This window comes from Sapajus apella, unplaced genomic scaffold, assembly GCF_009761245.1.
Source record: "Sapajus apella isolate SASKATOON/1434 unplaced genomic scaffold, GSC_monkey_1.0 scaffold20, whole genome shotgun sequence".
Lineage (NCBI taxonomy): Eukaryota > Metazoa > Chordata > Mammalia > Primates > Cebidae > Sapajus > Sapajus apella.
Window position 1 is genome coordinate 28805804 of NW_022436960.1, and position 14303 is coordinate 28820106.

General features: G+C 40.6%; 1 protein-coding gene across 5 annotated transcripts in view; it reads right to left on the reverse strand.

The window, feature by feature from the left end:
* Positions 1–14303, reverse strand: part of LIN52 (lin-52 DREAM MuvB core complex component) — a 126226-nt gene that overhangs the window by 98189 nt on the left and 13734 nt on the right. For 4 of the 5 annotated variants that reach the window (XM_032287889.1, XM_032287890.1, XM_032287893.1 and 1 more), the window contains exons 4-5: positions 12240–12306; positions 7385–7468 (exon numbers count right to left, since the gene is read on the reverse strand). In XM_032287889.1, coding sequence (XP_032143780.1) covers positions 7385–7468; positions 12240–12306 — 151 coding nt within the window. The remainder of the gene's footprint in view (positions 1–7384; positions 7469–12239; positions 12307–14303) is intronic. The other variant, XM_032287894.1, reaches the window with a different exon arrangement.

Consider the following 14303-nt stretch of genomic DNA (forward strand, 5'->3'; position numbering starts at 1 on the left):
ACATGACCCAGAAATTCCACCTCTAGTTATAAACCTAAGAAAATAAAAACATGTTTACAAAGAAATTTCTGTTTCAGTTGAACCTGAATGTTCACAGCAGCATTATTTATAGTAGCCAAGTAGTGAAAACAACTCAAATGCCCCCATCACCAGGTAGATAAATACAATATGGAGTATCTATAAAATGGAATATTATTCAGCCATAAAAAGAAATAAAGCATTGATACATAACATAATTGAACATTGAAAACATTATCTTAAAAGAAAGAATCCAGTCACAAGAAACCACATATTATATGATTTCATTTATATAAAATGTCCAGACTAGGCAAATTCATAGAAACATGAAGTCAGTAAATAACAGCCTAGGTCTGGGGAGTTTGGGAAGTAATGGGGAGTGATTGTTAACAGGTACAAGGTTTTTCAGGTGATGAAAAATGTTTTAAAATTGGTTGTGGTGGTGACTGCAAACACAAACACCATCGAATTGCATACTATAAATAGGTGAATTACAGACTATGTGAATTACATCTCAATAAAGCTGTTACCAAAAAAAAAGAGGAAAAACCCAAATGCATCAGAGCTCCAAGGTTTAGCCCTAATTTCAAATGATATGATCCCGTTTTCCCAATTTTCACATTTTATTTAAAAATATTTCAAAGATTGTAAGTAGGTCATTTGCATGACTACTAACTAGTTTGTGGTCTTCAGAGATGGGGAGAAAATCTATGAGCTATGGCTAAAAAGGCAAAAATATAATTCTTATCTTAAAAAGTTACAATCAGGCTGGGCGCGGTGGCTCACGCCTGTAATCCCAGCACTTTGGGAGGCTGAGGCGGGCGGATCACAAGGTCAAGAGATTGACACCATCCTGACCAACATGGTGAAACCCCATCTCTACTAAAAAAAAATACAAAAATTAGCTGGGCGTGGTGGCGCACGCCTGTAGTCCCAGCTACTCGGGAGGCTGAGGCAGGAGAATTGCTTGAATCCGGGAGGCGGAGGTTGCCGTAAGCCGAGATCGCGCCACTGCACTCCAGCCTAGCACCTGGCAACAGAGCGAGACTCTGTCTCAAAAAAAAAAAAAAAAAAATTACAATCAATCCAAGGACTGAGACATGTACCAAAAATCTCTAAGAAGAACAATAAAAGCACACTACAAATCAAACAAACAAACTGCTCTAGGGGCAATTTGCGAGGCCACAGAGAGCACTCACTTTCTTTTTTTTTTTTTTTTTTTTTTGAGACGGAGTTTCGCTCTTGTTACCCAGGCTGGAGTGCAATGGCGCGATCTCGGCTCACCGCAACCTCCGCCTCCCGGGTTCAGGCAATTCTCCTGCCTCAGCCTCCTGAGTAGCTGGGATTACAGGCATGCACCACCATGCCCAGCTCATTTTTTGTATTTTTAGTAGAGACGGGGTTTCACCATGCTGACCAGGATGGTCTCGATCTCTTGACCTCGTGATCCACCCGCCTCGGCCTCCCAAAGTGCTGGGATTACAGGCTTGAGCCACCGTGCCCGGCTAAGCACTCACTTTCTAAATCAAGGATGAAAAGAAAAGGCTGATAGAAGGACACCTTACTGAGAAAAAGAAATAGCGTGAGTAGAACTAAGAAGATGGGGAAGTATTCCAGAAAGAGTGAGACTGCTGACAACTAGTATTCAATAGGATTCATGACAATGGTTCTTAGGAATAAAGAAAGCAGTGTAGTATTGAAACTTGCAGGTCTAAATCAGGACCATACCCAGGTAATAATAGTGATGGAGTAGGATTCAAGCAGAAGATAAACCAAGCCATCATCCTCAAGTTTCACACCCTATTTACTCTGTGTTAACTACCCACTGTCATAAGAGAAGACACTCCAGACATTATAAGACCTTCAAATATTACTTCTCATCACTAAAACACCAACTACCCAGAAAACGAACAATTTCCAGAAGCTTTAGATAGAGATAGTGCATGTGTTTTGGAAAGGGATGAGTAAGAAGGCTAGAGTAATCTGGCAAGGGCCGGAGTGCAAAGGATTTTGAATGTCATACTACGGAGCCTAAATTTTATCCTATAGGTAATGAAGTAGTACCAATGATTTATGAGCAAAAGACAAAGAGAAGCAAATGTACTTAAAAAAATAAGGCCCTGGCCGGGCACAGCGACTCACACCTGTAATCCCAGCACTTTGGGAGGCCAGGCAGGTGAATCACTTGAGGACAGGAGTTTGAGACCACCCTGGCCAACAAAGCGAAACCCTGCCTCTACTAAAAATATTTCAAAAAGGGGCCGAGGTCAGGAGATCAAGACCATCCTGGCTAACACGGTGAAACCTCCTCTCTACTAAAAATACAAAAAATTAGCCGCGCATGGTGGCACATGCCTGCAGTCCCAGCTACTGGAGAAGCTGAGGCAGGAGAATTGCTTGAACCCAGGAGGTGGAGGTTGTAGTGAGCAGAGGTTGTAGTGAGCGGAGGTTGCACCACTGTACTCCAGCCTGGGAGACAAAGTAAGGCACTGCCTCAATTAAAAAATAAAAAAAAAAATCAGGCCAGAGCAGGCATGGTGGTTCATGCCTGTAATTCTAGCACTTTTGGAGGCCAAGGAGGGAAGACTGCTTGAGCCCAGGAGTTCAAGACCAATCTGGGAAATACAGATCTCGTCTCTACAAATTATATATACATATATATATATATAAAATAGCTGGATACGGTGGCATTGCACCTGTAGTCCCAGCTACTTGGGAGGCTGAGGTGGGAGGATCCCTTGAGTCCAGGAGTTTGAGCTGCAGTGTGCCATGATAATGTCATGGCACTCCAGCCTGGATGAGAGTGAGAAATCGTCTCAAAAAAACAAACAGAAAAATAATGTGGCAGCAGTAACAAGACAGACTGGAATAGAGTAGTTGAGAGGCAGAGGGACCAGCTAGAAGGTGACTGCAACATAGTTCCCTATAAAAGTGGGAGGACTCTGAGCTCAGATGGAAATCATAGAAATGGAATTCTTTATATGCTAAGGCAAAATTTTACTTTTTAAAATATATTTCTATATATTTCAAGGTAATTTCATATAAATTAACTGCCCCAATCAAGCCAAGGGACCTCAATCATCTGAGAGGCTATAGATGCCTGTAAGAAGAGTTACTGCATTCCAAACTTTCCACACAAAAAGAGTTATCTGAGGCATAATCATATACCAATTCAAAGGGTAGTGTTCATCTTCCAAAAGACAAAACCCAGTTACTATCAGCCCTTGAAGGTTCTTGTAATTTCTACATTAGCATTTAACAATGTTCTTGGGAAGTGACAAACAATCATGTTTTGAGGACAAATATTTTTTGCATTTTTTTTTTCTTTCCATCATCTTTATCAGTGCAGATATTTGCATAAAAACAGGATCACTGGTCCTTGGGGATTCATCAATTCCTACTGCTTATTTTTCATCCATGTCATCCTCTCAATCAATTAATGCAGGAAAGAGGATTTAGACATTGAAACACCAGATTAGGGTGTCAAGTAAAAGCCAACCGCTAGAGTAGATGAATAATCTGTAAAGACAAAAAAAATCTTGTTTTTATGCAAATACACTACACACAATAAAACAAAGAGAGACTGTATCTAAGAAGTTCAATACACATCAATGTTATTGTTTCTAATTCTAAATTTTAAAACTATTTCATGTCAGCTAAATTCACAATGGTCAAGGAAAATGGCAATGAGTTGCAAAGCACTGCTACAGAAACTGAAATAACACCAAATTTTGAGCTAGAAGATAATTTTGAAAAATCTCAGCTATGCTCATGGGGCTCATTTGGCAGAAACAAGCATTTCTCTTGTACGGTTCTGGTTTAGTGCTGAAGGTGGCTGAATTAAATGACTTCAAATCCCCACCCCCAAAGCCTTAAGTTTTTAGAAATACAAACAGCAATAATAATGGCTTTAACTGTGTAGATTTTTAAAAAATAACAAACGCCACACCAAGTTTTTGCTTCTGTTGAAAGCCATTAAAATAAACTTTACTGATGCTTAGGGAACAAACTCATTATTCTGAAAAATAATAAAGAAAGAAAAAGAATCATTTAGCCCGTCATGCCAGCAGGAGCAGTTTTCAAGGTAACCAAATAGTTGATAAGATAAAGTCCTTCTTAGAAAAATTCTAGCCAATAAGAAAAATGACAGAATATTGCTACCTTGCAACCTATAACGAAATAGTAAATCTAGACTATGATCAAAGCCTGCTACTCTAGGTATAAGACTGATAAAGAATATTACAATGAATAAATCTGATTGTCATAGTTCCACCTGCATTTTATTTCCCTCTCTCATTTGTTAAAACTAGTCATTTGCTCTGTAGATTTTTCAAATTCTGGGTTTTGTTTATTACATCCCTGTGGTAGAGCTTAACATGTTCGCCCATCCCTTTTTATTTCCTGATAGTTAGATGCAGAAACCAACAACTATTAATCTTAACATCACAAAAAGAAAGACCAAAAAAAAAAAAAAAAAAAAAAAAAAAAAAAAAAAAAAAAAAAAAAAAGCCTATATCTGTGTAAGTTTCTAGATCTAACTATCAGGAAATAAAAAGGACAGGTAAACATGTTAAGCCCCACCACAAAGCTGTAATCAACACAACCCAGAATTTTGAAAAATCTACAGAACAAATGAGTAGGTTTAACAAATAGTCGGGAAATAAAGTGCAGGTGGCGCTATGACAGACTAAAGATTTCAGAGACATACCAAATACAGTAAGTATATGAACCTTATTTAGACCCAAACTCAAACAAATGAACTGTATAAAGACATTTATGAGTCAACTAGAGAAATCTAAACCCTAATTGGCTATTTTATGATATTAAACAAGTTTGTTAAAAATTTTTATGCGCAATAATGAAACTATGGTTATATTTTTTAAAAAATAACAGTAGCTGGGTAAATTTTTATGCACAATAATGAAACTAAGGTTATATTTTTTAAAAAATAACAGTAGCTGTGTACAGTGCTATGTGCCTGTAGTCCCAGCTACTCAGGAAGCTGAGGTGCGATGATCGCTTGAGCCCAGGAACTCAAGTCCAGCCTAGGCAACATAGAAAAACCCCCGTCTCTTAACAACAACAAAAAAAAAACTTACATTTTGTGCCAGTGTTCCTGAAGGGAAAAAAAAAAAACCAAAAAAACCAGGCCAGGTACAGGGCTCATGCTTGTAATCCCAGCACTCTGAGAGGCCAAAGTGGACATATTATTTGAGGTAAGGAGTTTTGAGACCAGCTTGGCCACCATGGTGAAACCCCATCTCTACTAAAAATACAAACATCAGCCAGATATGGTGGTGCACACCAACAGTCCCAGCTACTTGAGAGGCTGAAGGAGGAAAATCGCTTGAACCCAGGAGATGGAGGTTGCCGTGTGCTGAGATCATGCCACTGAACTCTAGCCTGGGTCACAGAGAGAGACTCCAAAAAACAAAAAAAGAAAGAGTCTCTGTCTTCTGAAAATGCATACAAAGTTACTCGATGATGGGGTAATATGATGCCTGGAATTTGCTTTAAAGTAGCTATAGGAGTAAAACAAGATTGCCTATATGTTGATTATTGATGCTGGGCCATGGGTCATTATTCCGTTCACTCTACTTTGGTATAAATATTAAAAAGCAGGAAAAAATACTTCATTACCTTTCTCAGTAGGAAAGCAGAAAAAAAGAAACTTTAATTAGAAGGACCATAATTTCAGGTACAACTATAGATAATACTGCTGACAAATCTATTTGGGAATATAGCATCTTCTTGATACAACAAGCGTAAGATTTACTTCATTGAAAAACACTGACGCAAAGAGATAAAGACTTGATCTTACAGCATTTATTACCCAAAGCTAGAAACAAAACCAAGGAACAAAATCAACTATGAAAGTCTCACATTCATTAATTTACTAATCACAGATTTGCCTTTTCATTATAAATCAAGAAGGTCCATGACATACATGGTAACTAGTAATTCTGCCAAGGTATAAACTTTAATCATAAGAAATAAATTACTGGTATATAGAGAAGAGTTAGGTACTAATGAGTGAACTTAGCAGACCAGCTAACAACCATATCTCGAAGCAGTTTGCTGTTCTCTATTTCTTGATTCCATAATCAATTCAAAAATGTTTTCTTGGTAAAAGAAAGCCAACTGCTGAGACAGTAACAGAAATAAAGGATAAAGAGGTCTAAGAAAACGGCCAGGCGCAGACACAGTGGCTCATGCCTGTAATCCCAGCACTTTGGGAGGCCAAGCTGGGTGGATCACGAGGTCAGGAGATTGAGACCATCCTGGCTAACACTGTAAAACCCCATCACTATGAAAAATACCAAAAATTAGCTGGGCGTGGTGACACATGCCAAGTCCCAGCTACTCAGGAAGCCAAGGCAGGAGAATCGCTTAAACTCAGGAGGCAGAGGTTGTAGGTGAGTCAAGGTCGCGCCACTGCACTCCAGCCTGGGTGACAGAACAAGACTCTATCTCAAAAAAAAAAAAAAAAAAAAAAAAAGAGGCCTAAGGGAGTGACAACTGTTAGTTGAAAATTAGAAATTTTACATTAATTTTTTTTTTTTGAGATAAGTCTCACTCTATTGCCCAGGCTGGAGTGCAGTAGTGCAATCTTGACTCACTGCAACCTCCACCTCCCAGGTTTAAGCGATTCTCCAGCCTCAACTTCCTGAGTAGCTGGGATTACAGGTGTGTGACACCACACCCAGCTAATTTTTGTATTTTTAGTACATACAGAGTTTCACTATGTTGGCCAGGCTGGTCTTGAGCTCCTGACCTCAAGTGATCCACCCGCCAGGGCCTCCCAAAGTGCTGGGATTTACAGGCATGAGCCACTGCAGCCAGACTTAAATTTGTAAAGTAAAATGTTGGTTGGGCACAGTGGTTCACGCCTATAATTCCAGCACTTAGGAAGGCTGAAATGGGAGGATCACTTAAACCCAGGAGTTCAAGACCAGCCTGGGCAATATGGTGAGACTCTGTCTCTACAGAAAAAATTTAAAATTAAACAGACATGTTGGTACACTTTTGTAGTCCCAGCTACTTGAGAGGCTAAGACAGGAGGATCACTTTAGCCCAGGGGTCAGAGACCAGACTAGGCAACATAGTAAGACTCTGTCTATTTTAAAAAGAGATAATAACCTGAAAGGATTTCAATGTACTTTTACTGTATAAAGAAAAATCATTTGTTACCTAGTAAATCCAGTAATTATTCCACCACACTCCACCATAAAAAGTCAATGAATTACATTGACTTCTTATCTTCAGAATGCTTCTCTTTTCCCTAATATATTTTCTGAATTATAGCTGGAACTCACTGTGGAATACACAGCACGTAACCCTGAACAAATGTGATCGGGGTACTCACACTCATCCAGCCCCAGCTGATAGGCTAGGTTCTGTAGGCCTCGCACCTTCTCCATCAAATTAGCCGTGGTGAGACTCCCCAGTTCTGAAATAGAATCATTTATTTCAACATCATTTCTTTCTACTCTTCTCTAGTAGCAACTCATTTGGGTTGGGAATTCCTGTAATAGAAGTTTTCAAGCTTAATTCCCATTGAATAAATAGAAAGTGGATCCGTAAGTCCTCCCCCAATCTTCTCACATGCGCGTGCACGCACACGCACACACACACACACACACACACACACACACACACACACACAAAACAGGGAATTTTTCCACTACTGCAAAATTCCTCAGAGAGGCTTACTCACTTAATAAGAAAAGAATTAGCATAAAAACAAAATTAGCTGGCCGGGCGCGGTGGCTCACGCCTGTAATCCCAGCACTTTGGGAGGCCGAGGCGGGTGGATCATGAGGTCAAGAGATCGAGACCATCCTGGTTAACACAGTGAAACCCCGTCTCTACTAAAAAACTACAAAAAATTAGCTGGGCATGGTAGCGCGTGCCTGTAATCCCAGCTACTCGGGAGGCTAAGGCAGGAGAATTGCCTGAACCCAGGAGGCGGAGGTTGCGGTGAGCCGAGATTGCGCCATTGCACTCCAGCCTGGGTAACAAGAGCGAAACTCCGTCTCAAAAAAAAAAAAACAAAATTAGCTGAGCACAGTACCACATGCCTGCAGTCCTAGCTACTTGGGAGGCTAAGGCAAGAGAATCACTTGAGCCCAGGAACTCAAGACCAGCCTGGGCAATATACCTCACCTGTACAAAAATAATTCAAAAATTCAGCCAGGCATGGTGGCTCACGCCTGTAATCCCAGCACTTTGGGAGGCCAAGGCAGGTGGACTCCTGAGGTTAGGGGTTCGAGATCAGCTTGGGCAACCTAGTGAAACCCTGTCTCTACTAAAAATACAAAAATTAGCTGGGCGTGGTGGCAGGTACCTGTAGTCCCAGGTACTTGGAAAGCTGAAGCAGGAGAATAACTTGAACCCCAGAGACAGAGATTGCAGTGAGCTGAGATTGCACCACTGCACTCCAGCCTGGGAGACAAAGTGAGACTCCGTCTCAGAAAAAAAAAAAAGGCAGGTGCTGTGGCTCGGGCCTGTAATCCCAGCACTTTGGGAGGCCGAGGCAGGCAGATCACAAGGTCAGGAGTTCAAGACCAGACTATTTTGTATTTTAGTAGAGACAGGCGAAACCCCATCTCTATTAAAATACAAAAATTAGATGAGTGTAGTGGCGGGCACCTGAAACCCCAGCTGCTCGGAGGCTGAGGCAGGGGAATCACTTAGACCCAGGAAGTGGAGATTGCAGTGAGCCAAGATTGTGCTGTTGCATTCATTCCAGAATGGGTGACAGAGCAAGACTTCCTCTCAAAAAAAACAAGAAAAAAAAAAAAAAAAGGCTGAATGTGGTGGTGTATGCCTATAGTTCCAGTTACACAGGAGGCTGGGTGGGAGGATCACTTGAGCCCAGGAGATCAAGGCTGCAGTGAGCCATATGGCACCACTCCACTACAGTCTGGATGACAGAGCAAATAAAATAAACAAAGAAAAAACAAAATAACAAACAAAAAAAGTGTTTCATCCTCAGGAAACATTATTTAATGTAAAAATAAAACATTATTTAACATAAAAATAAAATTTAATATAAAAAATAAAACATTATTTAATGTAAAAATAAAAACTATTTAATATAAAAATAAAATAACAAATTAAGTGTTTCACCCCTTCTCAAATAAAAGAAAGAAAAAATAAAATAACAAATTAAGTGTTTCATCCTCAGGAAACATTACTTGTAACATTCATTTGTAATACACCCTTAAAATGTAAAACCCTGTCTTTTGATATAGCATTAAAAAAGCCTTGAAGACAGATCTTATCTGGCAAAAGGGACATTATCTCCACTGTCAATTTTAAGTCCACATTATTTCAACTTACAATAAAGTAGGAACAAAACACTTACTATTCCCTATTTCCCTAAGTTTAGAAAACAAAGACTAAATAAAAATCTAAACCTTCCCTTCAAACCAAATTCCTATTAAAATCTTTCAGTTTACGGCTGGGCGGTGGCTCAGGCCTGTAATCCCAGCACTCTGGGAGGCCAAGGTGGGTGGATCACCTGAGGTCAGGAGTTCAAGACTAGTCTGACCAACTTAGAGAAACCCCATCTCTACTAAAAATACAAAATTAGCCGGGTGTGGTGGTCCATGCCTGTAATCCCAGCTACTTGGGAGGCTGAGGCAGGAGAATCACTTGAACCCAGGAGGCAGAGGTTGCAGTGAGCCAAGATCATGCCACTGCATTCCAGCCTGGGCAACAAGAGTGAAACTCTGTCTCAAAAAAAAAAAATCTTTTAGTTTACTAAGTAAAAAGACAGCATATTGTTGGAGGTTAGGAGCAAGATAGAATTGGTTAGGTCAGATCTCTTTCACCATCTCAGTTACAATTCTGCAATGGCAGTTTCGCTATTGGGTGTTTCTGCGCTTAAGATATCTTGCAGGCCTGGAATTTGATGGATCAGCTGGTATCACCCAGATCAATAAACTGGTTCATCTGATCATGTGGCTCCCACCCAGGAACTGATTCAGTGCGAGAGGACAGCTTTGACTCCCTATGATTTCATCTCTGGGCCAACCAATCAGCACTCCCAACTCACTGTCCCCACAACCCACCAAATTATCCTTAATAATCCTGCTTCCCAAGGCCGGGTGCGGTGGCTCACGTCTATAATCCCAGCACTTTGGGAGGCCGAGGCAGGTGGATCACGAGGTCAAGAGATCGAGACCATCCTGGTCAACAAGGTGAAACCCCGTCTCTACTAAAAATGCAAAAATTAGCTGGGCATGATGGTGCGTGCCTGTAGTCCCAGCTACTTGGGAGGCTGAGGCAGGAGAATTGCCAGAACCCAGGAGGCAGAGGTTGCGGTGAGCCGAGATCGTGCCATTGCACTCCAGTCTGGGCAACAACAGCGAAACTCCGTCTCAAAATTCTCCTGCCTCAGCCTCCCAAGAAATCCTGCTTCCCGAATTCTCGGGGAGGCTGAGTAATAAAAAACTCCAGTCGCCTACAAAAAAAAAAAAAAAAAAAAAAAAGATAATACTTAAAAATTTTCTTTCCTGAATAGTACCCAATTCCTTTTAAGACACAGGTCAGTTTGCATAGAACATAATGCTATGATCCCTCACTAAATATTTAAAGTTGCCTTAAGAAATACATGCTGATGAGATATTACATAAATGTCAGTTTGAAACATTAGAAGAATGAACCTGAGATGCCCTTGAGACTTAATTTTTCCATGGCTGGAGGAGGGAATCTGCATTTAAGCATTTCATGAAGAACAATGAATTACTTCTAAAATCAAATAAAGGTGTTTTTTTAATCCCATTTATCATGCCACAGTCATTATCTATACGTAGCATAAGTAGACTTTCTTGATATGTTCGGCTGTTTAAATACCTCAAGAATCCCAGGTTTTTACCTTAATTTCAGTCTATTACTTCACAATCATCATGAATCTTATCACCAGAAGGATGATAAAATAAATAAAGTAGGGCAAAATCATGGAAAATTAATGTTTTTTAATTTTAATTTCCACTTTGTGGTTGAGTTTCAAATCATTTATCAAGCAACAATATTCACTACTTACAGTATTCTTTATCGAAGAAATTGATGGGATAAAAAAAATTAAAAATAGGTCTTAACCCACGAAGAGGTTGTCATGTAATCGTACTGACAACAATATATAGCAGTAAATTTTAAATAAGGCACTTGTGCTATAATGGAAAGAGACTACACTTAAAAGATCAGAGTTTAGGCTGGGCGTGGTGGCTCATGCCTGTAATCCCAGCACTTTGGGAGACCGAGGCAGGTGGATCACTGGAGATGAGGAGTTCAAGACCAGCCTGGCCAACATGGTGAAACCCTGTTTCTACTAAAAATATGAAAATTAGCTGGGCATGGTGGTGGGCACCTATTAGTCCCAGCTACTCAGGAGGCTGAAGCAAGAGAATCTCTTGAACCTGGGAGGCAGTGGATGCAGTGAGCTGAGATCAGGCCACTGCACTCCAGCCTGGGTGACAGGAGAGAGACTCCATCTCAAAAAAAAAAAAAAACAAAATCAGAGTTTAAATTTTAATATTTTATTTTTATTTTTTTCAGACAGAGTCTTGCTCTGTCACCCAGACTGGAGTGCAGTGGAATGACCTCGGCTCACTGCAACCTTCACCTCCTGGGTTCAAGTGAATTCTCCTGCCTCAGCCTCCAGAGTAGCTGGGATTACAGGAGCCTGCCACCGTGCCTGGTTTTTTGTATTTTTAGTAAAGACGGGGTTTCGTTAGGTTGGTCAGGCTGGCCTCAAACTCCTGACCTTGGGAGATCTGCCCCGCTAGGCCTCCCAAAGTGCTGGGATTATAGGCATGAGCCACTACCCCCAGCCAAATTTTAACTCATTCTATTGTAGTTAACTTATGAACTTTGAGTAACATCATACCCAACTCACAGGACCCATATGATAATTAAATGAAAAAACTTGTTAGAGCTATTTGTTAACTATGTTATACAAATTTAAGTTCACATTAGAAGAATTTAGCAGCCCCAGAAGAACTCACTATGACTAAGTCTTGAATTGGCAGGATTTCTACACATGGAAACGGTAGAGAAAGGCATTGCAGACATGAAAAACTACAAATAAGGAGGGTTAAATGAGAAGTCTGAAGCCAAAAATACTTGTAAGGAAATAGAAAAAAAAAAAATGGAGAAGCAGTTTATGGAAAAACATAAATAACCAGTTAAAGTGATCCACCAGCATCACTTACCTTTCAACATGTCGATGTCATCACGTTCTATCTCAGCCATCCATTTGGGTGGAGAACTAGTAATAGGCTGTCAAAAATATATATATATCCATTATATATAAGATACATTAAAAAGTGTGAAGAGATCCTACTATTTTTTTTTTAGATGGAGTCTCACTCTGTTGCCCAAGTTGGAGTGCAATGGCACAATCTTGGCTCACTGCAACCTCTGCCTTTCAGGTTCAAGCAGTTCTCCTGCCTCAGCCTCCCAAGTAGCTGGGACTACAGGCATATGCCACCATTCCCAGCTAATTTTTTTGTATCTTTGGTAGAAACAGGTTTCACCGTGTTAGCCAGGATGGTCTCAATCTCCTGACCTCATGATCCACCCTCCTCGACCTCCCAAAGTGCTGGGATTACAGGTGTGAACCACCATACCTGCCCAAGACCTTATTATTCTTATAAGAAATGTACCCTGGGCCAGATGTGGTGGCTGCCAAGGTGAGCAGATTACTTGAGGTCAGGAGTCAGGAGTTTGAAACCAGCCTGGCCAACATGGGGAAACCCTGTCTCTACTAAAAATGCAAAAAAAAAAAAAAAAAAAAAAAAAAGCTAAGTGCAGTGGCACACACCTGTAATGGATCCTAGCTACCTGGGAGGTTGAGGCACCAGAATTGCCTGAACCTCTTCAACATGGGAGGTAGAGGTTGCAGTGAACCAAGATTGTGCCACTGTACTCCAGTCTGGGTGAGAGTATTACTCTATTTCAAGAAAAAAAAAAAAAAAGAAGACGAAGAAGAAGAAATGTAGCTTGTCACATAGTCTTCAAGTTGTTTGAAAATACTGGCAGATTACAATTTCAAAAATCTGGATTTCTCCAGGTTTAGATATGGCCGACAAATAGTTACTGTAAAAAAATATGGTTCATCTTTAAAGTCAGTCTCAGGGAAATTATTGTGGAAGAATAAGTATGACCACTATTACTGATTTATGCCTAACAAGTTAGCATAGCAATGAAAGAAATTACTTGAAATTCAGTTCTGGTGAAAGCCTCCAATTCAAATATTTGAAACACTAATCAGTAAGTAACATTCTATGGCATAGGAGAAGATTCAAAGATGAATCAAGAATGAGAAAATCCTCATTTCAGTGAGAGAAGTCTGGAGTGGTCATCACTAGGAATTTCACAATTTTATTGTAGAGGTTTTAGAAAACTTCAGAATTTTACAATTTTTCATTTATGAAAGTGAACTTAGAACTATGAAAGAGGCTGGGCGCGGTGGCTCAAGCCTGTAATCCCAGCACTTTGGGAGGCCGAGGCGGGTGGATCACAAGGTCAAGAGATCAAGACCATCCTGGTCAACATGGTGAAACCCCGTCTCTACTAAAACTACAAAAAATTAGCTGGGCACGGTGGCGCGTGCCTGTAGTCCCAGCTACTCAGGAGGCTGAGGCAGGAGAATTGCCTGAACCCAGGAGGCGGAGGTTGCGGTGAGCCGAGATCGCGCCATTGCACTCCAGCCTGGGTAACAAGAGCGAAACTCCGTCTCAAAAAAAAAAAAAAAAAAAAAGAACTATGAAAGAAAGCCCATTCTTAGAATAACTTTGGGTCAGCAGTTTAATGCTAGTTGCACACCAGAATCACCTATGTAACTTTTAAAAATATAAATGCCAGGCCAGGCATGGTGGCTCACACCCGCGATCTCAGCACTTTGGGGATCACCGGATGTCAGGAGTTCGAGACCAGCCTGGCCAGCATGGTAAAACCCCGTCTCTACTAAAGATACAAAAAATTAGCCAGGCGTGGTGGCATGCTCCTGTAATCCCAGCTACTTGGCAGGCTGAGCTGAGGCAGGAGAATTATTTGAACCAGGGAGGCAGAGGTTGCAGTGAGCCAAGATCATGCCATTGCACTCCAGCCTGGGTGACGGGACAACACTCTGTCTCAGAAAAAAAATAATGTTGCAGTGAGCCGAGATTGCACCACTGCACTCCAAGCTAGGCGATGAGTGAGACTCTGTCATAAATAGAAAAAAAATAGAAAAAATATATATACGTATTTTTTTTTTTTTTCTGAGGCAGAGT